The sequence below is a fragment of the Plectrocnemia conspersa genome, unplaced genomic scaffold (genome assembly GCF_051122295.1).
Source record: "Plectrocnemia conspersa isolate PC_06_02 unplaced genomic scaffold, ASM5112229v1 ptg000012l, whole genome shotgun sequence".
Lineage (NCBI taxonomy): Eukaryota > Metazoa > Arthropoda > Insecta > Trichoptera > Polycentropodidae > Plectrocnemia > Plectrocnemia conspersa.
The window spans coordinates 2,063,076-2,086,147 of NW_028277176.1; the positions used below are offsets into that span (position 1 = coordinate 2,063,076).

The 23,072-nt window shown below is 26.9% G+C and overlaps 8 protein-coding genes across 9 annotated transcripts in view; 1 reads left to right on the plus strand and 7 right to left on the minus strand.

Annotated features, from left to right (window-relative positions):
* The window catches only part of LOC148227936 (retinol dehydrogenase 14-like), a 29,386-nt gene extending 17,586 nt beyond the window's left edge, over nucleotides 1-11,800 (plus strand). Inside the window, exons 8-9 of one of the 2 annotated variants that reach the window (XR_015811778.1) lie at nucleotides 356-421; nucleotides 10,993-11,800. The gene's annotated coding sequence lies outside the window, so the exon portion shown is untranslated. Of the gene's footprint in view, nucleotides 1-355; nucleotides 422-8,669; nucleotides 8,797-10,992 lie in introns of those variants that run through there. The other variant, XR_015811779.1, reaches the window with a different exon arrangement.
* On the minus strand, nucleotides 1,787-3,476 carry LOC148227938 (pancreatic lipase-related protein 2-like). Its single transcript, XM_088199540.1, has 6 exons — nucleotides 3,231-3,476; nucleotides 2,999-3,158; nucleotides 2,769-2,917; nucleotides 2,455-2,700; nucleotides 2,052-2,382; nucleotides 1,787-1,978 (listed from the first exon to the last, which is right to left on the minus strand). The coding sequence occupies exons 1-6, from the start codon at nucleotides 3,283-3,285 to the stop codon at nucleotides 1,924-1,926; spliced, it is 996 nt and encodes a 331-aa protein (XP_088055666.1). The 5' UTR covers nucleotides 3,286-3,476; the 3' UTR covers nucleotides 1,787-1,923.
* LOC148227939 (pancreatic triacylglycerol lipase-like) lies at nucleotides 6,052-7,713 on the minus strand. The gene is made up of 6 exons (XM_088200948.1): nucleotides 7,384-7,713; nucleotides 7,166-7,319; nucleotides 6,960-7,108; nucleotides 6,637-6,885; nucleotides 6,236-6,572; nucleotides 6,052-6,171 (listed from the first exon to the last, which is right to left on the minus strand). Exons 1-6 carry the CDS (start codon nucleotides 7,430-7,432, stop codon nucleotides 6,117-6,119), a joined length of 993 nt encoding a protein of 330 aa, XP_088057074.1. The 5' UTR covers nucleotides 7,433-7,713; the 3' UTR covers nucleotides 6,052-6,116.
* On the minus strand, nucleotides 8,635-9,316 carry LOC148227940 (lipase member H-like; the record flags this gene model as incomplete). The annotated part of the gene is given in 2 exon segments (XM_088200161.1): nucleotides 8,635-8,999; nucleotides 9,058-9,316. Coding segments are annotated over 2 exon segments (624 nt in total), but the record flags the coding sequence as incomplete, so codon positions are not given.
* Nucleotides 11,801-11,913: 113 nt separating the features above from the next.
* Nucleotides 11,914-13,100, minus strand: LOC148227941 (apolipoprotein D-like). Its single transcript, XM_088200959.1, has 5 exons — nucleotides 12,905-13,100; nucleotides 12,704-12,835; nucleotides 12,486-12,616; nucleotides 12,240-12,418; nucleotides 11,914-12,167 (listed from the first exon to the last, which is right to left on the minus strand). Exons 2-5 carry the CDS (start codon nucleotides 12,818-12,820, stop codon nucleotides 12,049-12,051), a joined length of 546 nt encoding a protein of 181 aa, XP_088057085.1. The 5' UTR covers nucleotides 12,821-12,835; nucleotides 12,905-13,100; the 3' UTR covers nucleotides 11,914-12,048.
* Nucleotides 13,101-13,948: 848 nt separating this feature from the next.
* On the minus strand, nucleotides 13,949-15,139 carry LOC148227942 (apolipoprotein D-like). The gene is made up of 5 exons (XM_088199983.1): nucleotides 15,095-15,139; nucleotides 14,898-15,032; nucleotides 14,704-14,834; nucleotides 14,464-14,639; nucleotides 13,949-14,395 (listed from the first exon to the last, which is right to left on the minus strand). The coding sequence occupies exons 2-5, from the start codon at nucleotides 15,012-15,014 to the stop codon at nucleotides 14,277-14,279; spliced, it is 543 nt and encodes a 180-aa protein (XP_088056109.1). The 5' UTR covers nucleotides 15,015-15,032; nucleotides 15,095-15,139; the 3' UTR covers nucleotides 13,949-14,276.
* A 2,468-nt stretch (nucleotides 15,140-17,607) lies between these two features.
* LOC148227943 (apolipoprotein D-like) lies at nucleotides 17,608-18,491 on the minus strand. The gene is made up of 4 exons (XM_088200671.1): nucleotides 18,316-18,491; nucleotides 18,113-18,243; nucleotides 17,857-18,032; nucleotides 17,608-17,794 (listed from the first exon to the last, which is right to left on the minus strand). Exons 1-4 carry the CDS (start codon nucleotides 18,430-18,432, stop codon nucleotides 17,676-17,678), a joined length of 543 nt encoding a protein of 180 aa, XP_088056797.1. The 5' UTR covers nucleotides 18,433-18,491; the 3' UTR covers nucleotides 17,608-17,675.
* A 2,060-nt stretch (nucleotides 18,492-20,551) lies between these two features.
* Nucleotides 20,552-21,554, minus strand: LOC148227944 (apolipoprotein D-like). The gene is made up of 4 exons (XM_088199883.1): nucleotides 21,360-21,554; nucleotides 21,168-21,295; nucleotides 20,900-21,093; nucleotides 20,552-20,826 (listed from the first exon to the last, which is right to left on the minus strand). The coding sequence occupies exons 1-4, from the start codon at nucleotides 21,483-21,485 to the stop codon at nucleotides 20,687-20,689; spliced, it is 588 nt and encodes a 195-aa protein (XP_088056009.1). The 5' UTR covers nucleotides 21,486-21,554; the 3' UTR covers nucleotides 20,552-20,686.
* Between the last annotated feature and the right edge of the window lie 1,518 nt (nucleotides 21,555-23,072).

Genomic DNA, 23,072 nt, shown 5'->3' on the forward strand with positions numbered 1-23,072 from the left:
ATACGATGTACTGTCTTAGTTCATCATTTCTTTTAAAAAATCAACCACAATAATATACATTAAAACAGTGGTTCTATTATGTTTTTATACACCTGTTTTAAGTATATAAAAATAATCGATTTTGATGTTTTTTCACATTTATATTCACCCAAAATATTTAGCAATTTAATCATTCCATCTTGTCAACCGTTTACATTTGATAAATATAAACTTTGATATTAAAAATCATCATCTTAAAATATATTGAAATCCACAATTTGTCATCAAAACATTTGCTGTGACCGTAAACAATATAATGAATCAAATATTGTATATTAATAATTTGTTAAATAATATTTTATTATAATTATTTCAGAAGTTTTTTCGGGTTTTTAAACCGGAGGGGAGTGACTTTGCAGCTAAAGACACGCTGGAAAAGCTGGTAAAAATTGATTTTATAATAATATATAAATCACCACATATATATGTAGATGCAACTAGTCAGTGGAGTTGAAATGACGGATATTGATAGTCGCTGTAGATTCTTCGCTGGCTAATCAAGTTGTATTATTGCCGGCTGTGATTTCAGTAGAGCGGCTGGGATTGTCTTTATGTGTTTTCGCGATGTACTCTGGACCATCCGTTAATGTCTCTCGTGTCGATGCGGTTTTTGGCTCATCTCCTTTCTGCGTCTTTCACTGAATCTCTGCCTTCTGTTAATAACTAATTTTTATTAATATATTTTTGCCTTGTATGGTAATAATATTGGATTGTATTTCTGTATTTACTTTTTTTTTATTATTAACTTATACGTATTTTTTTATAAAGATTTGATAAAAAAAATATATATAAAATAAAAATCATAACATTTCATCATATTTTCAAATATATTTGATTAGGGTTAGTTCTTGAAAAGGTTTGATTTATATTTCATTACTGAAACTAATTCATTTAAAGTACTGAATAACAAAAATAGCAAAGATGCTCGGAAAGCTTGTGCCTATTTTTTTTTAATAACATTGAGTTTTTTTTTTAAATTTTATATTAATTTTTCATAATTTTATATTAATATAAAATTGTATATCTGTAACTAAACATTTAATTAATATTTTTTATATCATATTATATATATGAATGTATAAAAAATAAACTAATAAATTAAATATGATGAGAGCGTATCATATTTTCAAGAGGTTTGTTTTGAAAAGAGGTCCTATTTTAGTTTCGTTACTAAAATTAATTAAAAAAAATACTAAATAGCAAAGTTTGCTAACTTATCTTAGGAAGAAACTTAGTGGCTGAATATTGAAAATATTATTTAATTTAAGTATGGCCTATAACTATTGGCGTGTTATCTAATTTACCATTATAAATAAGTATCAAATTTACTAGATTCCGTAATGTGACATAAAATGTTTTATTTTTAAATAATCTGCTATTATTTTTTTTATAGTATTAAAATTATTATATTATTGTTTTGCAAAGTTATCTAAAAGTCAAACTTAATTATTATCCGAAATATTTTTAAAATAATTATTTTTATACATATATTTATTAAGCATACATGAGATTAGTTAGATTATTTATATAGAGGTCGAAAGCTATTTTTGGGAACGCATTAACTTGTACAATTTTTCCATTATGCATTGTACTCGTATTTTCAACTCTGAATATTTTAGATAACAGACACAGATCAAAAATCTCAGTTTTTATTATAAAAATATTTTTTTAATATATATTTTCGAGTAAATTGTTTTGGAATGACGTGATATAAATTAGCTGTGTCTAATAAAATATAAAATAATAATAATCTATTAAATATTTATTTATATATAATTTTAAGACTAATAAGTAACACTCATACACATAGTGCATGTACTGATTACATTTATACATATTTAAGGCATTATCATACATAATGATATATCAAAATGTAAAATAATATTAATCCATATAGTAAGGCTTCTTCTTGTTGGTTTTTAAGTAGTAAATTCCAGATCTGAAATCGTAGAAGAGAATGAATAAATTGTCAAAGATTTATATTATATCATTAATGAAAATGTTATGCTTACACTGATTTAGGCTTAGAACCACCCATGTGTACGTAGCTCAGATTAGCACAATTTCCCTTAGACATTTCTTTGTAATCTGTGCACTCAGCAGCCATATATCCTTTGTGGTCTATCGATTCGGCCATATATTGGTATGACATGGAATGAGAGCAGCTCATCAACCAGCACATGGGTTGACTGCTGCCTTTGTTAGGGTAAAAATCGGCATCTCCCACTTGATCTTTCAGTCCTAAACCTCCGGCGTCTGTGTGAATGATCTCTACGTATTTAGCATCTGTAGGTCTGATTCTTTCTGAAGACGATCCCCACAGAGGATTGGCAGGGTCCATTCCTATTAAAATTATAATATGTATAAAACAGGTGTATAAAAAGGCACTATAGCTCTAAAGAAAATCTCATGTACCTGTTAAATAAGGAATTACTCCACTGTCGATGTTTCTAGCTGCTACTCCCATAGCATGAGCGCCTAAACTGTGACCCATCAAATGAAATAGAGATGGTTTAGAGCCCATATCAATAAGCCAATCGATCATATTTGCTACATGAATTCCAACTAATACGGCATTTTTTGCTGATGTTGTATAAAGAGAATTACCACCAACGCGCCAATCGACCACTAACACATTAACATCCGGAATTTTCATGAAGGCTGAAAATATATTTTTTTTAATGATACTTTCTAGTAATAATTAGATTAGTTGTATATATTTTATATACCTTCAGTTAAGAGTGTGTTCACGGGTGAATCGCCATTATTATTCCATCCATGAGCAATAACCTTAACGGGTTTTTGGACATTAAAACTCGAATCTTTTAAAGAGTTTTCGTCTTTAAAAACGATTTCTTCTTTAGTAATCATATTTTCTCTGAATAAAAAAATTAGTATTGAAATAAATATCTATGTACTACTAATTGTATATATATATATATATATTTATGATGCTTACAATGTGTATAGATAGAATCGAACAGATTTAACTGCGTCATATTTACGCTCCGGACCTTCTTGCTGAAAATCTACCAAATGCATTTTCCCATCTTTGTCCGGCATCATCATGTATCTTTGACCTTCTTCATACTTGTATATGTCGTATGGAAATCTTAAGCCTGTGATATGTAATTATTGTGTTAAATTTAAAAAAAAAACATTTTAATAGGTAGAAAATTTGTAAATCTTACCAGTAACCGTCATACACCCGAGAGAAAAAATAAGTAGAACTTTCAAGTCAATCATTTTTGCAAGGATATAAATAACTCGTCTGTTAATACCTTACTGTGCTTCTGACTTGGATATTCTAGGTTTATATATATGCGCGAAAATAGTTAATCAGTGCGATAAGACTTAGCGATAACGGGAAAATCTGTTTTTTTGTTTATTTATCAAATCTTTTTTGGATATGCATTTTTAAACAATACTTTTTATGTCAATTAGATCGATAAGGTTAATCGACAGATATATTTGACTTGATATATATTTTTGCAAAGATATTAACATATTTTTTATATAGTAGGAAAAGCAAATTATTTATTATAATTACAAGTTATATATTTTAATTGTATGTTTTGTTAGATATAATATAATTGCCGATGTTGATGTCATAATGATATGGGATTTAAAGTATATTTCAAAATAACATTTAGTGTCATTAGTTTTTGCACTGAATTGTTAATATTAGTTTTTAATTTTCAATAAAGTTGAGTTTTACATACATCAAAATTTGTGTCAAACTTGACATATTCACAGCAACTCAAAAATTTATTCACAAAAGAAACAAATAAAAAAAATGTTTCTAGTTGTAATTTTGTAACGTAAAACGTAAAAGTTTCAAATTCTCATCTCTACCAAAGTACGTGGTGGGGACATGGCGGGCCGGAACGACCGTGTTCATGCCGTCACCGTGCCATCTACATCGGCGGTTGTATATCTTTTCAATGGATAATTGATTATGTGTGATTTTAAATATTATGTTACCATTAATAGTTGCTATGTAAAACATATTACATAGTCTTGTCTGTTCCTATGTTTAAATGCATAAGATAAGATCATATTGTATTTATAAGGTATTGAGACAAGTCTCAGTTTCAGTTTCGAATATGCAATATTTTTTTTTTTTTAAATTAAAAATGTCAATAGTAGTAGTCAATGTTATAATTTATTTTTTTAGTAATCATTAAGACAGTATCTATCATTTATATTATTATTATTATTATTAACAAATAACTAATGAATCTATAGATTATTAAAAAGTACAATAAACCACTACTTGCGTCACAATTATCATTGTAAAATTAAATCTAAATAATGATCTAGATAATAAGCTTTCACGTGATTGATTTATAAAGATTTATTTATATATTTTAAAAATCCGTACGATATGATAAAATAATATAATACTATAATCTATACATGACATGTCTTATCTTTATGGGTTAAAGTAAACCACTATGTGTTAATTCAGAATTAATTAAACTCAAGTCATATCAGCCAGCTTCAAACATAATCTATTGAATCAGGATTAAAATAATTTAAATTCAGTACTGAAGTATTTATTTTATTGTGGTGAAATACGCATGACTTACGATATGAGTCACGAGTATGAAATTTTGCGATCGGAAGATATGTCAAATGTTATTTGGGTTTAACCCTGCCTAAACTCATATTAAAAGATATCTTGGTAGAATCTCACTTGTGATATTTAAGATAAGGTCAAATATTTGTTCATATTAAAGATATTATTATTATTTTGTCGGTGTAGATTATTATTTATTTTGATAATGTTGCTATAATTTCTTTAATTATAAAAATAAAATACTTATTTAATAATTTTAGCTTGCCATATGTATTTTTAATCTTGTCATTACTATGACATCTTTTGAAGACATATTAAAAAACGTGGATAACAGAACAAAGCGAATATAAAAATAGAAGCAAAAACAATCTCATGTATAATTTAATAAAAATATAATAATTTATTCTATTATAGAAAAATCTACTCAATTAAATATTTATATTATAGTTATCTGCGTGGAGAAATTTATGCGCTGATTTTCTTCTATAATTGGCTTTCAGTTATTATATTTAGTTTCCTGTTAGTATGTGTTAGAAGGGAATATGTAAAGGATTATGTTGTTTATTTAGAGACATCTATTGTATTAAGTTGTAATTATTTTATTGATATTTATTTTAATTCATAAATAATTATATTAAACATATATTTGTCCTTTGATTATCGATTAAGTTATTTGTACCGACTTATCCGCAAAAGATATATAATATAAATCATTTGAGAACATTAGGTGTAGACTAAATGAGCTCTAAGGTCAATATTTCAATATAAAATTTATTAGCGAACATAATATAATAGATAAAACTTCTACTTCAACAATGATTTGGTAAAAAAAATTATCTATTTTTATTAAAATAACCCAATTGTAAAAATACTGTGTTTATATTATATATTTTTAATTTTGCAGATAAAAATTATATTATTACTATTTAATTTAACATAAAAACTATGACGAACAGACATTTTTGAGGGTTTTTTTAAATTATGTTTCAATGCTAAGTACATATTAGATTATACATATTTTTTCACTTATGTCGCGATTAGATAAATTATCTAATGATGGTGTTAGATTTTTTTTATCATTTTTAATATAAAGGCAAATATTGTAAATACGTCATTTTTAAGCAAATATAATTATAGAATGTTACATATTAAAACAGTGTCGCCGATCCTTTGGCATCTGCCAAGTTGTTTGATATAATTCTTCATAGATATATTTACAATCACTGTCGAAACTTGCTAGTAGGCAGTGACAAAATCACTTGATTCTAAAATTAAGATTGTTAAACAAAAGGATGTTTTCGGTAATAGCTATGAGGAGCAGGATATGTGGGCTAGGGCTCATCTATTTTAGGTGTGCACTATTTTTTAAAGTAATAAATTATTTTTTGTATAATGGACATCATGACGCATTTTAGAAACATGTCAAGTTATGATTGTCTGATTTGTAATAAAAAATAAAAAATAAAAAAATATATAAAACAGCAATATATTTAGTTTAATCAATGTAGTACGGTGGATTAGCGCTTGTCTTAAGTGAGAAAATTCCTCGCCTGAAATTAATAATTATTTATATTATTATTTATTATAAAAGTAATTATATAATTTTATTATTACGCTTCTTTAGGATTTAAACCGCCCATGTGTAATTTACTAATGCCTGAACAGTTCCCATTAGAAATTTCTCCATGATCCTTGCATTGACTGGCCATGAAATTTTGATTGTCAATAGAATATGTAAATAACATCACAGATCTTCCATGAGAGCAATTCATATCTATCACAGAACATCCTGGTTGTATTTTCCCTCCATTTGCATAAAAATCATTATGGCCTACTGGCTCATCTAACCCTAAAAATCCACCATTTGTATGGATAATTTCTACGTATAATCCATCGCTTGGTCTGATTCTTTGACTAGAGCTCCCCCACAAAGGCATAGCTGGGTCTAAACCTATTTTAAATAATAATAAATATTAATTTACAATTTTCATAAAATAAAACTGATTAAAACTCACCTGTTACATAAGCTACTTTTCCTGATTTTACGTTTCTTGCTCCTATTCCAGCTACATGACCACCTAAACTATGTCCAATAATATGAACATTATTTACACCTGATCCTAGACTTACTAACCAATCCAAAAATTTGCCTATAACTGAACCTGCTTTTAATGCATTGGCAACAGCTGTTGGATATAATAAAGCAGTGCCACCTTTGCTCCAATCAATGCATATGACATTGACGTCATCGGCTTGTAAAAACGCTAAAAATAAATATTCAACAAATACCACCTGTAACTAATTAGTTTTTTTCTGCATTATTATAATTTTAACATACCGTCTCTTGGACGAGTACAGACTCCAGAATCACCGTGATTATTCCACCCGTGTATGAGCATCTTAAGTTTTTTATTCTTATCATAATTTGAGTTCAACAAAGCGCTCAAATCGCCCAATAAAATTTCTTGATATGACGTTGGGTTATTTCTAAATTTATTTAACGTTTAATAAAAATAATTATTTAATCATATTTTAAAAACATACCTCGTGTAAAGCCTGAAATATGTTTCATTTTCAGCGTTATATTTCCTATCAGTATCAAATTCATTTATCTTTAGTATATCATTAGCATCTGGTGCTAAAAAATATCCTTGACCTTCTGAATATCTCAAAAATGATATAATTTCAGAATCTGATGCTGAAATATTAAAATATTAAATTTAAATAAATGTTTTATTAATATATAAATAATTTTCTAATACCTGCTGCTGATCCTAAAGCGTATACTATTAAAAATATGAACGACTTCATGCTTGATTATTTATGAGATATTATCCAAATTTTATCATCACGAGTTATATTTATAGGAAAAATTTTAGATTTTAATCTCAAATTAGATGTCCATTAAGATCATGGATTTGAATCCGATTGATTGAGAAATAAATGTTAGCAACGAGATTTTTATTTATCTAAAAATAGACGATATTGCTTTTATCTCAGTATTCTATTATATAGCAATTGCGAATATAATAAAAATGGTAATAAAATATATATTGCAAAAACAAAGATAATGGTAATTTTTTTGTTAAAAAATAAATTAACTAATATTACGTCATTTATCTAATTTTTAAATTATATATTAACTGATTTTTTTATAAATATAATATCTCGTGAATTTAAGCACTTGTGTTTCTTTTTAGGAATTTGTAGAGATATTTAAATTTTATTTCCCGTTTTTTTTTTGCATAAAATAATTATACGCTTATAAATTAAAGTGCATATATAATTTAATCAAATGTACTATTACAATAAGATTAGCATTGTTTAAGCTGAAATGTTGTTAATTACCATATTCCTGATTCTGTGTGTATTTGCGTGAAAAATACATGCGCTTCTTGTTCTTGTATTTTTTAATGTTAAATGATGAAAAAATGATAATTTGCTCCTAATTAATATATTCTTTTAACGCAAATTATGCCATTTTTTAGTATTTTAAAGGAACACTTTTATTAATTACGAATTATATTATAATATACAATATATTAAACCATCACAAATAATAAAACATTATTAATTAACGCCGCTGGAGACACGAGTTACAAAGCACATTATTCGGGGGCGCAGATCTTCAACAACGCGCCATTTGAGGATCGTGGTTGATTAAGCTCTGGTGTCGTTGTCTTTGCTATGTAACAATCACGTTCAAAAAAGTATTTGTCTCAATAATTCACTGTAACTAAAATTATCATCCATCAACGAGAAAATAACACGATTTTGGACTACACAATTCTCGTTACAATCCCATAAAAATCACTTTTTTTTCTTACAGTAAATATTCTCCGTCATTGAGAGAATATTTCTGTGTTGCGAAACGGTCACGGATATAATAGATCACCAGATTCACAAGAGTTCCGTTGCAATGCAATACTAATCATCTTCAGATACGTCAACAAAGTATACGCCTTTTCTGAAATTAAATTTTGTGTTACTTACTATTTTTTTATAATTAAACCTTATTTTTTGTAAAATAACCCTTACTTCTTCTTAGGTGTTAAGCCACCCATATCCAATTGGCTGAGATTCGCACATTCTACATCCTCATCTATTTCTTCATAATTGCTGCACTGATTGCCTTCGAACTTTTTACCCAATATGGAGTCAGCGAAATATTTTACAGCTTTTTGATGAGAGCAACCTATAGCAAAAAAGTCGCACGATGGCTGGTTTTCCCCACCGTTTGGATAAAAATCGACATGACCCAATGGCTGAGTTATTCCAAAAGTTCCAGTATTTGTATGTATGATTTCTACGTATAACCCATCTTTGCTTGATATTCTTTCTTTTGAGTCTGACCAAAGGGGCGCTGCTGGGTCTAAACCTAATTTAAACAGCAACTATATACTTTTTGAGATAACTATTATAATATTTTTGTCAACCTGTTATATAAGGTATTTTTCCTGATTTGACTTCACGACCAGTAAATCCTGCGACGTGGGCTCCCAAACTAAAACCTATTACGTGAACGTTTTTAATTTTTGAACCCAGTACTACTAACTGATCCAAAAATTTAGCAACCACTTTTCCAACTTGTTCTACATAATCACAAGCCGCTAAGTAATTTATAACAGATCCTTTTTCCCATTCTACACACAAGACATTGGTGTCTACGACTTGCAAAAAAGCTAAAAAAAGTAATTACAGTTACATTATTATGTATGTATTAATAAATTTAGCATATTGGGAAAAGTGTTTATACCAAGAATGATAGGCACATAGTTAATGAGAACCCAATAATACTAATAAGGGTTAAGAAGAAATGGAATAGGATAATGATTAAAAATATTTTAAGAATTAATGGGTTAGGAAAAAATTAATATTTTGTCGATATTTGAAGCTTAGAAAATCAATGAATTATTATATTATATCATTTTTCTTATTTTTCTTAAAGATAATAAATGCTACTTACCAGTTTTTATGACCTTGCAAACATCAGCATTAGCATTGCCTGTCCAACCGTGAATAAGTACTTTAAGATTTTTATTCTTATCGTAATAAGAATTTTCTGATAAATCAGTTACATTTTTTAATGTATATATTATAGGTTCTGAGGGATTTGTTCTAAAATATATATATATTTTTTAGATTTTTCGCCGGAATTTTTGCAACTGCAGGCAGTTGCGAATAATTCGTGATCATGGCCGAAAAATCCCGGCCGAAATTTAGAATACAAGTTAGCAAAAATCGCGATGAATCCCGAGATTTCAAAAAAATATATATAAATATATATTTATATAGATATAATAATTTTACTATACCTTGTGTAAAGTAAGAAATAAGTGTCATCTACTGGCGAAAAATCAGGTGAAATCTGATTTACACTCCAATCAACTAATACGGGTTCATTGTTAAATGCTGGTGCCCGAAAATACACATTACTTTCTAAATGTGGCACATATTTTAAATTATAAGAATACGATGCTAAAATAATAAATGATAAATTAAAATGATATTTTTTTATTTATATAAAATAATTTACCTGTAATATAACATATATTAAAAATAACTAAAAGCAAAAACAATTTCATTTTTAAAATCGTTTTTCTTTAAATGAAATATATTTTTTTACGGCGTTATATTTATATAGATCATAAATTATATTTTAATTAGCATGTCTGATTCAATGAGGGGCATCTAATTTAAATTAGATACATCTTATAAAATGCAATATTAGCATGCTAATGAAATTACAATGTTGATATTATTTATTGTAATAATAATGGTTTAGTAATAATTATACAATAGTTCTCTCTAGTTTATAAGTATTAAAATTTTAAAACACCAGCTATAAATAGACTATTTGTTTAAGAACGGGCTCGTTGGGCTTATGATCTAATTTTCGGCAACGATGTTCCTGGTATTATCACAACTTTTTCATATTCATGTCATCCGCAATGAACGACAATATCCGCAATTGATAAACTAATTTCAGAGCAATTAAAAAGGTTACGCATGCAAAATTATTTAAATAAAAACCATATACATATATTTAAAGACAAATTAAGAATTTAATAAAGTTTGAAAGACATTGATATTTTAGTTTAAATTTTAAAATAACGATTAAAATAATAATTAATAAACGATAAAGCATATACAAAATGAAAACCACTCAACTTAAAAACGTCATCAATTTTTTGTATTTTGTTTTCTGATCATAAATATTTTTTTGATTGCTGATTCAAAAACATTAAAGGCTTCTATTAGTGTATATGTCATCTGCATAGTCAAAAAATTGTGCAAATTGATTATATATGCTGCTTGTTATATTGACTTTGGTATCTTTGATTACTTTTTCTATGTCCGCGGCCACGGAGAACTGAACGATCAAATCCAGATACAGCAGGGCTATATCCACCGTCTAGAGATGCAGCCCCAGGGTCAATTTAAGCCGACGGCAGGGCGCCCGAACACCCCGAGTCTTCATCATGCATTAGCAGCCCCCATGACGGAGACAGCCAAATCAGGAAAAACTTATCGCAGCTGATAGAAAATAATCCGTCCAGCATAAATGTAAATTCAATATTTTTTATGCCATATTTTTTCTCATGGAAAATAAATTTATTTAAATAAAATTTAATCGGATCATATACACAGTCCTCAAAATAATAAGAAATTGATAGTAAACTGTCTTTCCTGAAAATCAACAAATAAGATCCTGAAACATACGGTCATTTATTTACAAGAGCAAACACACAATTTTAATTCATTGGCTTTAGAGCTTTAGTTAATAAAGAGCACATTGATAAAGTTGCTAAAAATTCTAATGACTATTGCTGATTTATACATTGTTCGTAATTGCGTTTTCGATGAAAGAATCATAAATTATCATCATGAATTATGTCATTATGATTGTGTACGTCATATTTTTCTCATCAATAAGATCTCAAATTTATTAATCTCTGCTGTACCTGCATATGCTGCGTTGTATATAATATTGACATTTTTTCTTTAATGTTCGTATAAGACGTTGACGTCTTTCTAAAAAAAGTATTGCGTCTTAAATAAAAATAAATATTATTAATATATTTCATTGGTTTTATACAATATTGGAAATGCAAAACCAGTTTTAGTCTGATCACCAATTATTAGTTCATTATTATCTAGCAGACTAAACAGCTAACTAAACTAGTAAGTACTTTTAATTATAAAAGTTGATAAGTAAGTACTATAAGGAGCAGAGTAATATGTTTCTGTATTATCTGTACAAATTCATGTAATTTCAAGAAAATCAGTAGTTGAGATATAAATACATTTTAAATTTTATTTAGCTTACATAATATTTAAAGGTATTCTTAATTACAATCATAATATATACATATTTTAAAGTTGTATTATTAACTTAAAAATAAATTATTATTAATTCATTCATTTTAGGTACAAGATTGATCAGTTTTCATCAAATTCGATGTAGTTATATTGTTGGCAGTTAATACTGCATATGCTGCTGTCATAGATCCATCAATTATTCTTGTGTAAATAAATACATATTCTATCGAAACACACAATAAGTTGCAGCTTAAGCCCTTAATTATTAATTTCATAAATAAAAATAAAATTTTACCCAAGTGTAAATATATAAGATCCACGCATGAATAAGCAACAGTCCAATTATTATAATCAGTGTCCAAAATCGACAATGGTGCTTGAAAATTGTTCAAAATTGGTATGACAATATTAAACATTCCTTGGTTTTGAGTAATTGGAACCAGAGTTGTATTGTATTGGAAGCTAGCACTCAATCTACAAAATTCGTTATTTTACGGTCTTTCGAGCTTGATTATATTTTGAAAGAATATTTTATACTTACAGAATATCCTTTTGTGCATGTGTAATTGTTATATTTCCATCACTGGTGGCTGTAAGTGTTTCTGTGAAGCATTTTCCAGTTACTTCGTATAATGTAAAGTATCTGGCAACTTCATACCATTTACCTAAAATCTGGAAAAATGTTTTATCAAATCAGATGCTAAAAACATTGGTATAAATAAAAATATTTTATTTTATTTGTAGTATAAATAAACTAACCTGATTAATGTCAAAATTCAATTTGGTTGTAATCGGTGGACAAGATCCAATACTAATAAGTTGTCCATAAGAAATAGTGCTTATGCTTAATATTAAAAATACAAATAATTTTGCCATAATTATTCTGGAATTCTAAAATATATATTATATTAATACATACTATTGAAATATATACATAAATAATATAAAAATATAACTCACGATGTGCTCTTACAGAAATATATTAATAATAACGTGATTGCGAGAGCATGTATTGCTTTTATATGAGCATAAATATATAAAGTGCAGATGGGTTTTTTGATGTTTTTCAGACATCACGAACATATTAATTAATATTATGATAAAGAAATAAAAATATTGACTTAAATTGCGTCTTTCAATCTGTATTGTTTTTATAAAATATTATATTCAGGAGTAATAAATATCATTAATGAAAAATATGTATCTATTAAGCTAAAAAAAGTCTCTTGGAAACATCATTAACTTTCGAAAAGTAAGAGCAACATAGAATCCTAAGGTGTAAAATAATATTTTTGGCACAATCTTTATAAAAAAATCAGGTATCGATATTTTATATAAAATTTATTTTTAATTGATTAATGTAATATGTAATTTAATGTTTCTAGAATAAATAATTTATATGTATAAGAAACATAGTTTGTAACTTAAAAAATATAGAATCTAAATTCAATTTTATTTAATATGAATACGTGTGATGTTTTTTATATTTTTTTATTAATAATATATACAATTATCATAGGCTTTTAGTTTATTATTAAAATGGTTTATTATCGTTAACGCTCAAGTACAAAACATATTAATAAATTAGCATTAAATTGACAACAACCAATTTTTTTAGTCTAAATTAATGTATTTTAAGTATTTTTTAGTATGTATTATTTTATATTTTATTAGTAATCCATAATCATTATACAGTAAAAACTATTTTATATTTACTTACTATATGCAATACTTAATTATGCTATAATAATAAAACAAATAATATTTAGTGAAATGCAAATTAATTGAAAATCTTATTCATCCAATAAATTATTATTATATATTTATAATTTATAATAATAATTTATTATAATATATACAAATAATATATAATATGAAAATACATTTTTTTTACTGATTATCTGCGATACAGTTAAATATTATTTATTTTAAAGCTATTCAATTATTTTATAATTTTTCGTGTAAAATAATACCGTAATTAAGTCATTTTAATTAAAGTATATTTTACAGTTCGCAGATGATTATTAAAAATCGCAATAAATATTTATGGAAATTTAATAAATAATTTAATCCAAAATGTCTATACTTTGCTCTTACGAAATATTTGACGTAAAGAGAAATGTAAAAAAATAAATTCTAAAGTCTAAGAAAATAATACGTTTTTTTGATGATTTGTAAGCAATGGATAAATTCACCAAATCTATTTATTCTTAGCGTATTTAATAAATAATTTATCTCTAATATATTTTGTATATAATATAAAAAACGCATATCATCTTAAGTTTTTTTTTCATCTATTAAATGCATGTGTTTCATAAAGCATTATTCATTTTTAACAACTTTGATCAGTAGTAATAAGAATACTTTTATCAAGTTTATTTGCATCAAATACGGCCAAAGCCGGAGTCAATGGTGTTCCTGATTTATTTCTTGTGTAAATGAATGCAAATTCTGAAATAGCAATTAATAAATAAATAAATAATTATTATTAATTTAAGAACATATAAAAAATAAATTACCTATGCGTGCAATTAAGAAGTCCGTGCAGGAATATGTGACAGCCCAAGTCGTGTAATCAGTGTCTAAAATCGACAAATCTATTGCAAAATTATTGAAAATGGGTGCTGATATTGTATATTTTCCGTTTGTGTTTTTGGCTTTCATAGTTGCTGGATATGTAGTTTCAAAAGAGATACTAAAATATTTTAAAAACATATGTAAAAAGCTACTTTATATCGATCTATTTATGTTTATCTTACAGAAGATCCTTTTGGCTATGCACTAAATTCAAAACACCTGTACTGTTAACGGTTATTGTTTCCGTAAAGCATTTTCCAATTGTTTCATAAAACGTGAAGTACCTAGAAGCTTCGTACCATTTTCCTGCATACTATAAAAAACATACTTTAAATCCTTATAATACAAAATAATATTTTTATTATAAAAATCTTACACTACTTTCGCTGAATCCTGATTTTGTGGTAACTGAAGGACATGGTCCAAAATTAAACACTTGACCATTAGTAATAGCAATAGTAGCAAATATAAAGTATAATACTTTTAGAGTCATTTTTTTTTGTTTAACTATCTAAAAAAATATCTGTATAAATTATTTAGCAAGATTAAAATTGTTTAATATTATTTTAATACCTTGTATGAGTATGTCTGTGTATTTTGGTAGGTAAAAGTGATTGATGCCTATTGATTGTTGATACCTTTATATATGTGTGATGAATTAAATATTCATTACGCAATTTAATAGTGAACAGGGCTGAACATAAATATGTTTTTTTTTTTAATAAACAATGGTAAATATTATAACAATAATTATGTGTTAATATAATAATAGCTGAACTATTTTTATAATAATTAAAATAATGGTATACCATCAACATAGGTGTATATTTTTAAATATTTTGGCAAGCTGTTAAATATACTAATTAAATGTTTATTATTACTTTATCACAATATATATTTATGTGGCAGTGGAGGATGGCAGCAAAATGAGGACGAGCCATAAACCTCCCACAATCTAATGTGTATAAAAACATATACTAGGATTCAAATCAACAACTTCAAGGCACTATCGCGACAACATCACTAACAACTTGAACCCATTGACTGTTTACGAACCCTAAAGAAAGAAGTCTCTGATCAACAATATAAAAATGAAATAGAGAAAGCAACCGCTTCCCTCTTCATGTCAACCCTGATCCAGTATTTAGCATGCTTCGAAGACGACTAGATTCTTCGGACTTTTCGGATTTGTATCTTGTAGCAAAAAACACAATGAATAGGACATAGTTATTTTATAATTTTAATTTAATAGCCGAATTTAAAGCACACCAAACTCTAAATTAAAATAATTTTAACACAAATAAGAGAAAATTATTATCTTGGCAAGCTAATATAATATTTAGTTTTCCAATTTATCCATGCAGTTTTTTAATGCTTCATTCACAACAAACTGTTTTCTGTTATCAATAACATAATTATAAACATTCTGTTTTTATTTTGAAAGCAGTAGTTAATATATAATTTATGTTTATTAACAATTAATTACATATCAAAAGTGCATATCTGATATTTCACTATTTATAAATACAATTGTGGCTAGTGCTTTATAAAAAAAAATATTTTTTAAGAAATTCTCTAGAAAAATTTCAAATCAAGAATTTTCGTTTCTCGATTTGACATTTAAAATTTCAGAAAAAAATCATATTAAATTAAATTTCTACAAATATTTTTTAAAGTTAAAACGCTGCATAAGTTAAGGCGGGTTCGTACCTAATATACATATTTCTTAGAAGGGTCTGATAATGACAAGAAATTGTTTACAAATTTTAATGCTTGAACTCGCATTATTTTAGCTTAAGTAATAAAAGGAGACACTTTCCGAAGGTGTGCGTGCCAGATGTTTAAAAATATGCATACTTTCTCGAAAGATTAAAAATATTATATAAACGAACAATTTTTTGCGATTTTATATTACTCTGACCGGCCGGCGGTTTTATCCTTGCTTTGGTGATTTTAGAACCCGCTCCGATAATAATAAATTACGCATGGGAATCGGCAGAATTATTGAAAATGGGTTGATATTGTATTGATATTGTATATTTTCCGTTTGCGTTTTTGGCTTTCATAGTTGCTGGATATGTAGTTTCAAAACAGATACTAAAATATTTTAAAAACGTATGTAGAAAGCTACTTTATATCAATCTATTTATGATTATCTTACAGAAGATCCTTTTGGCTATGCACTAAATTCAAAACGCCTGTACTGTTAACAGTTATTGTTTCCGTAAAGTATTTTCCAATTGATTTTATATTACTCTGACCGGCCGGCGGTTTTATCCTTGCTTTGGTGATTTAAGAACCCGCTCCAATAATAATTAATTACGCATGGGAATAGGCAGAATGAGAAAGGAGTAAGAACTATTCTTATTTAACGATAATCCAAAATGATTTTTTTTTATATTATTTTTGTAAAGTAGCAACAGCTGTTTTTGATTATTGTTTCACGGTTATTATTAACAGCCGAAGAGGCCTTAAATTTTTTTTAAAACAATTGTAAAATATCAATTTTGAGCTAAGCATGAAATTTCAACGAGATTTTGTATTAAAGATAAATCATATAAGCAATAAAACCAGATATTGATGTAATTTTATTTTTGTTTTTCACTACTCAAAAAAAGAATGACTTCTTTAGTGATTCTCCAAGAGCAGAAATATGTTGAATTTGGGAACGAAATTATTCGAAGATTATTTAATGGCTCGACGAATTATATGGATCATTAGAAGCAATTGAAGAAATTGAAAATATATTCTTGGCGCAACAATTAGAGAAAAATATTTCTTTCAGCCTTACAGACAGTATTAGGACAGGACAATTAAATTGTAATATTGGTTTGAATTTTTTGCTAATTTGTGAATGGTCATTTGTGTTTAATGGAATATTTAAGGAATAATATAATGGGAATTTTGTGGTATTAGGTTTATTTATAGTGATGAAATGAAGAACTGAGTAATCAAAAATCTACCAGAATGATGGCAGAAAATTATTTAAAGCAAAGAAGATTACATAATAGTGTAGGTAGGTAATATTTTAATTATTTTTTAAAAATTTAAACATTTTTTAATAAATTATTTATTTGCTTCAACTACTAATTACAAATATAAGTACAATTTATAATAAATATATTTAACACACTTTATTATGCATTATTCATTATTAACAACTCTGATCAGTACTAATAAGAATACCTTTGTTAAGATTATTAGTATCGAATACATTTAAGGCTTGAGTTAATGATGTTCCTGATTTATTTCTCGTGTAAATAAATGCAAATTCTAAAATCATAAAAGATTAATATTACATATTAAAAACATGTTAAAAAAATGTGATACATTACCTATGTGCACAATTAAAAAGTCGGTGCAGGAATATGTGACAGCCCAAGAAGTGTAATCGGTGTCCAAGACCGACAAGGCTATTGGAAAATTATTGAAAATGGGTGCTGTGATTGTATATTTTCCGTTACTGTCCTTGGCTTTCATAGTTGCTGGGTATGTAGTTTCAAAAGAGATACTGAAATATTAAAAAAAATTGTATAAATTTGTGTAAAGTGCCTTAATTATGTACGATATTTTTATTTATTATTATCTTACAGCAGATCTTTTTGACTATGCACCAGATTTAAAGTTCCTGCACTGGCAACAGATATTGTTTCTGTAAAGCATTTGCCAAATAATTGATAAAATGTGTAGTACCTAGAGGCTTCGTACCATTTTCCTGCATACTATTGTTTATAGAACATATTTCATTATCACAATTTTAATCCTTATATTACAAAATATTTTAAAATTCTTACACTATTTTCGTTAAATCCTGCTTTTGTAGTAACTGAAGGACATGGTCCAAAATTCAACACTTGGCCGCAAGTTACAGCAATAAAGGCAAATAGAAAGATTGAGATCTTTTTGATCATTTTACTTAGGAGTGGCTTCCAAAATATACAATTTTTCTATGAATCTTTAATATCTTGTAAGTATAGGTATATGTAAATTGTTATGTAATACTGATGCTAATATACTGTTAATACCTTTATATAGGTGTGATGAGGAAAATAACTACAAATTATTACAATTATTTAACAGGGCTGTACACAAGTATTTTTATTTATCTAATAAAAATAAATATAGGTTACGAGAAGTTTTTTAATTTAAATCAAGCTTTATTAAATTTTATTATGTTCTGATTTTACCAGTGTTCATAATTTAGTTTAATGCTTCGAATATTTACATATATTGCTTTGATCCCATTACAAATTTTATTGCACTGTTTATTGCTTATTCATATACTAGACATAAGCTTGCTCAAGAGTACGTTTTCATTAAGCATATTAAGCGATTTACACAGTATTCCGTACTGAATATTCAATGAAAATTATAAATAAAAAGTTATTATGATATTTGCACGATGTCAAAATTGTTATGAGCATGTGCTTGCTCGGGAGGGAGTCCGTGTTCATTAAGCATATTAACGATTTACACAGAATTCCGAACTGAATATTCAATGAAAATTATAAATAAAAAGTAATTATTTTCACTATGTCAAAATGGTTATGAGCATGTGCTTGCTCGGGAGGAAGTCCGTGTTCATTAAGCATATTAAGTGATTTACACAGTATTCTGTACTGAATATTCAATGAAAATTATAAATAAAAAGTAATTGCTTTCACAATGTCTATAAGACTATGAACATGTGCTTGCTCGGGAGGGAGTCCGAGTTCATTAAACATATGAAGGGATTTACACAGTATTCCGTAATAAATATCAAGTATCAATTTAAAATAAATGGTTTATTTGCAACAAAGTAGTTTAAAAACTAGATTGCCATCGATTCTTTTCTAAATATTATAAATTAGTCACTTGCTTGTCTATATTTTTCATCCGCGTGAAAGCAAACTGACATAATAGTTAATAGAAAACCGGGTACGGACCTTACAATTTCTTTGAGCTATCGACCTATAAGTTTACCGCTTGTTGCAAGCAATATAAATATATATTGAAAAGAAAAAAAAACACATTCAAGGGTGATTTTTGTCAATACAAACATCCACAAAAAATAGATTAACAAGTAAAAGATTATGGTTTAGCAACTTCAAAACACATTAGATACTATATAAATAAAAGGTTATTATTTTTCGATCTCCAAAGAACTATTAGCATGTGTTTGCTCGGGAGGAAGTCCGTGATCATTAAGCGTAGTGAATTGCTTCGTCCGGTGTTTAAAGATTGTCTCTTCAATAGCTTTTACGTTGATTTTAATGCTTCTTTTGGGCTTCGCTAGTACATATTATCATCTTACTCCTGGCTTTTAGCAATCCAGAAAGGTTATGTTTGATAATTAATAGATCGTTGAACAATCAGCAAATATTAAATTAAACAATAGCTTTTACAAAGTATTATGTTTCTAGAAATATATGTATCGTGGAAACAAAACTTTTGATTTATCTCTCGCAAGTTCTTGCCAATGATATTTGGTAATTATTTTTGGTTTGTAAAAATAAGGTGCAGTGAACGCCAAATAAAATACTGCCATCGTACCATATTATTTTAATTGCTTAGATTAATGATAAACCTTTGACTTATGATGCATAATACGATAGTTTATATTATTAAAAATGAACTATATGTTTTATAAGAAAATTAAAATCAAAATTTTGGTATGTAAATCAATTATAATTAAAATATAATCTTGGTGTGATTCTATTCCAAATATCTGAATTAATAATTTATATTATTACATAGTTAATATAAATTAAAAATTAATACAGACCCTACACTTATTTATTTACTAGAATAGAATTGCCAATTATCACTAAAATAAAATACGTCAATGATATTATGTTAATTACGTTTTCATGCGTTTGTGATTTTAATACTTTTTTTATAAAAAAGTGAGCATTAATCTATGCGATAATGTAAAAAAGTGTCACTGTCACAGATTTTCATGGTTTTTTCTCCAAGTTTGAAGTTGCATTTGGTAACTCATATGCACAAAATAAGTAAGCATTTTTTTTGTCTTGCAATCAAACACGTATGAATGTGATAAATAATTTATTTCCAAATCAATACCCATATTTTTATAAATTATATATAATTTACTAACAACTGAAAATTTGGTATCTAATAATACATGTTTATTATATACGTAGCTATGGATATAAATAGTTTACATTAATGGAAAGGAGGACAGAACAATTGATCAGTCGGCCAGAGTCCTGTCCTGTTGATATTTTTAGCATCAAGGACATTATAAGCAGTTTTCATTTCAAATCCAAACGGAATCTTCGCCCTTGTGTAAATCCAAGCAAATCCTAAAGAATATTATAATTTAGTTAAGTTTCAAACCATATTTATAAATCATAAATTATTATATAAATATATTACTTAATCTCATGAATTTAAAGTCTATGCACGCATGTGCCACAGCATATTTATTATAATCAGTTTCTAAGATTACATATGGAAACTTTGGTCCAAATGGCACTGTAACAAGACTGAATTTTGCTGAAAATTGTGCTATCGATGCGTTGCCGCTATTTTTCAAATTAAATGTCATAAGTTGAGGAAGATTGTTATTTCTGAAATTATATAAAATTTACAGCTTTAAAAAAATGAAAAAAATGGTATTTTTATTAATTAAGAAAAGAATTACGCTAGATTATAAGATGTCAATGTGACGTCAAATTTCGTCGGTCCTCCTGTTACACTTTTGGTGTTGCAATGTCCTACAGGATCATACCAGCTGATGTATCTAGCTGCCTCGTACCATTTACCGGTGAACTGGATAAAGTATGTTAAAAATATAGTGTGATATAAATACATATATAAAAAATATCATATGTACCAGACTTCCATTAAAGTCCTGCTTAGGAACCACAATTGGACATCCACCAACAAATTCTATTTTTTGCGCATTAGTTATAAAAACTGTTACTAACAAGGAAGACAACAAAAGGAAGAGGCTCTTCATTTTGTTAAAATCCTATATTAAATATTTTTTGCTGTTGGTGTTATCACTGCTGGATATATTTGGTAATATAAAGTAATGAATTATATTAATGCGGTTATATATATTTATGACATTCCGCAGTTTTTGTTCGCATACCATTTTTTTTATATATTCAGGCATGAATTAGACATTTACACTATATTTAAAATATTTAATAATAAACTGAAGAAAATATAATTTAATTTAAAATTAAAAATGATCAATATCCTAGTTAAATAACCATGTTTCATGTTGAATATGTGACTATTTTTAAATAAAATATTTATGAACGTTGTATATTTAGCATATTATTATGCATTTAATATTATATTCGTGTTGAAAAAAATATTTAATTTTTTTGCTTGTAAAAAAAATTGTGCGCAAAGCTCGTTTATCCCTAAAGAGAATTTAAGACATAGTTGTGCGCTTGAATTTTTATTTTGATACAGAACACTGTTTTTTAATTTTCTAGTCCATTTGTACACTTGCTTGACTGACAGACATGTGTCATGATACTGAAATTTCAGCAGATCTTACCTCTTACTTACGTAAAAAATTAATTTCTACTTATTTGATCTGTATTGCCATTTAAACTAGTGTTGTCAATTCAAGTTTATAGTAAATATTTCTGAATTTTTATTTTGATTAAATACTTATATAGTTAATTTAATTAAATAGAGTATAAGCTTATTAATTAAGTAAATGACCATTTAATTTATTTCTATCATAAAGTGTGACTTAAACCATATTTAAAATAATGTAAAATGCTAGTTAGTCCCTGTATTGTTTTTCTATAATTAATTAATATTAATTTATTGAGGAATTGCAATAATGCGAATTTGTTTTTATATCACTCGCATCCTAAATGTTGTACTTTGTAATACAGCCATCGGATGTTTTCGATGTGATCAATATTCAAATCAATTTCCGTGGACTTATAACTATTTATTTTCGTATTCTCCATTTTTTGCAAAAGCTAATTTTTCTTCTTTTTGCGTAGATCGTATATTGTACGTCATAATAGTGAATTACACTTTTTGATTTTCTTTTCAATGTCGAAAATATTTTTTACACGATACATAATAATGCCCCGAAGGTTTGTGGCACATTTTTTGCGAAAAGTTTCTCTTATCTCTTTTCTTATCACTTTCTATGCCGGGCTTTATTTCATCTGGAGGTCGCAATCAATATTTTTTAATAAGTGCAACATATTTAGAATTTAATTTCTTTTGTAAAATGGATTAAAGCCAGCATATTTCATACCATATTATACCCTCGCCCTGGGTATGCTTAACCTCATTCCTTATTTTTTACTATGAAAGTTAAAAATAGCACGTTTGACCTAAAAATGGTATAACAGAATGATATGTGCGATTATCACGTCGCTACTATTCACCGTTTGGGAGGCGTTCCTGTGACAGACAGAAACACATATATTTTCTGTTTGGGAATAACACTTTTTTAAAAATCAATAACAAGACAAAGACAAAATACAATTATTCAAACAACATAACATTAGGATATTTTATTTATATACTGTGTAATTTGAAACAAAGTTTTTTTATAATA

Bases quoted from the DNA above. Each gene is read 5' to 3' on its own strand.
- LOC148227938 (XM_088199540.1), bottom strand. From the start codon at position 3,285: ATGATTGACTTGAAAGTTCTACTTATTTTTTCTCTCGGGTGTATGACG. The intron at 2,701-2,768 runs GTATATAAAATA...ATATATTTTCAG, and splicing joins GAACACACTCTTAACTGAAG to CCTTCATGAAAATTCCGGAT. The intron at 2,383-2,454 runs GTACATGAGATT...TAATTTTAATAG, and splicing joins AGTAATTCCTTATTTAACAG to GAATGGACCCTGCCAATCCT.
- LOC148227942 (XM_088199983.1), bottom strand. From the start codon at position 15,014: ATGACTCTAAAAGTATTATACTTTATATTTGCTACTATTGCTATTACT. The intron at 14,835-14,897 runs GTAAGATTTTTA...TGTTTTTTATAG, and splicing joins CAGGATTCAGCGAAAGTAGT to TATGCAGGAAAATGGTACGA. The intron at 14,396-14,463 runs GTAATTTATTTT...TTGCTATTTCAG, and splicing joins CTTCTTAATTGCACGCATAG to AATTTGCATTCATTTACACA.
- LOC148227944 (XM_088199883.1), bottom strand. From the start codon at position 21,485: ATGAAGAGCCTCTTCCTTTTGTTGTCTTCCTTGTTAGTAACAGTTTTT. The intron at 21,094-21,167 runs GTAATTCTTTTC...ATATAATTTCAG, and splicing joins TTGACATCTTATAATCTAGC to AAATAACAATCTTCCTCAAC. The intron at 20,827-20,899 runs GTAATATATTTA...AATATTCTTTAG, and splicing joins CTTTAAATTCATGAGATTAA to GATTTGCTTGGATTTACACA.
- LOC148227939 (XM_088200948.1), bottom strand. From the start codon at position 7,432: ATGAAGTCGTTCATATTTTTAATAGTATACGCTTTAGGATCAGCAGCA. The intron at 7,109-7,165 runs GTATGTTTTTAA...AAATAAATTTAG, and splicing joins TATTTCAGGCTTTACACGAG to AAATAACCCAACGTCATATC. The intron at 6,573-6,636 runs GTGAGTTTTAAT...TATTTAAAATAG, and splicing joins AAAAGTAGCTTATGTAACAG to GTTTAGACCCAGCTATGCCT.
- LOC148227941 (XM_088200959.1), bottom strand. From the start codon at position 12,820: ATGGCAAAATTATTTGTATTTTTAATATTAAGCATAAGCACTATTTCT. The intron at 12,419-12,485 runs GTAAGTATAAAA...CGAATTTTGTAG, and splicing joins CATGCACAAAAGGATATTCT to ATTGAGTGCTAGCTTCCAAT. The intron at 12,168-12,239 runs GTAAAATTTTAT...GTGTTTCGATAG, and splicing joins TCTTATATATTTACACTTGG to AATATGTATTTATTTACACA.
- LOC148227943 (XM_088200671.1), bottom strand. From the start codon at position 18,432: ATGATCAAAAAGATCTCAATCTTTCTATTTGCCTTTATTGCTGTAACT. The intron at 18,244-18,315 runs GTAAGAATTTTA...TATAAACAATAG, and splicing joins CAGGATTTAACGAAAATAGT to TATGCAGGAAAATGGTACGA. The intron at 18,033-18,112 runs GTAAGATAATAA...TTAATATTTCAG, and splicing joins CATAGTCAAAAAGATCTGCT to TATCTCTTTTGAAACTACAT.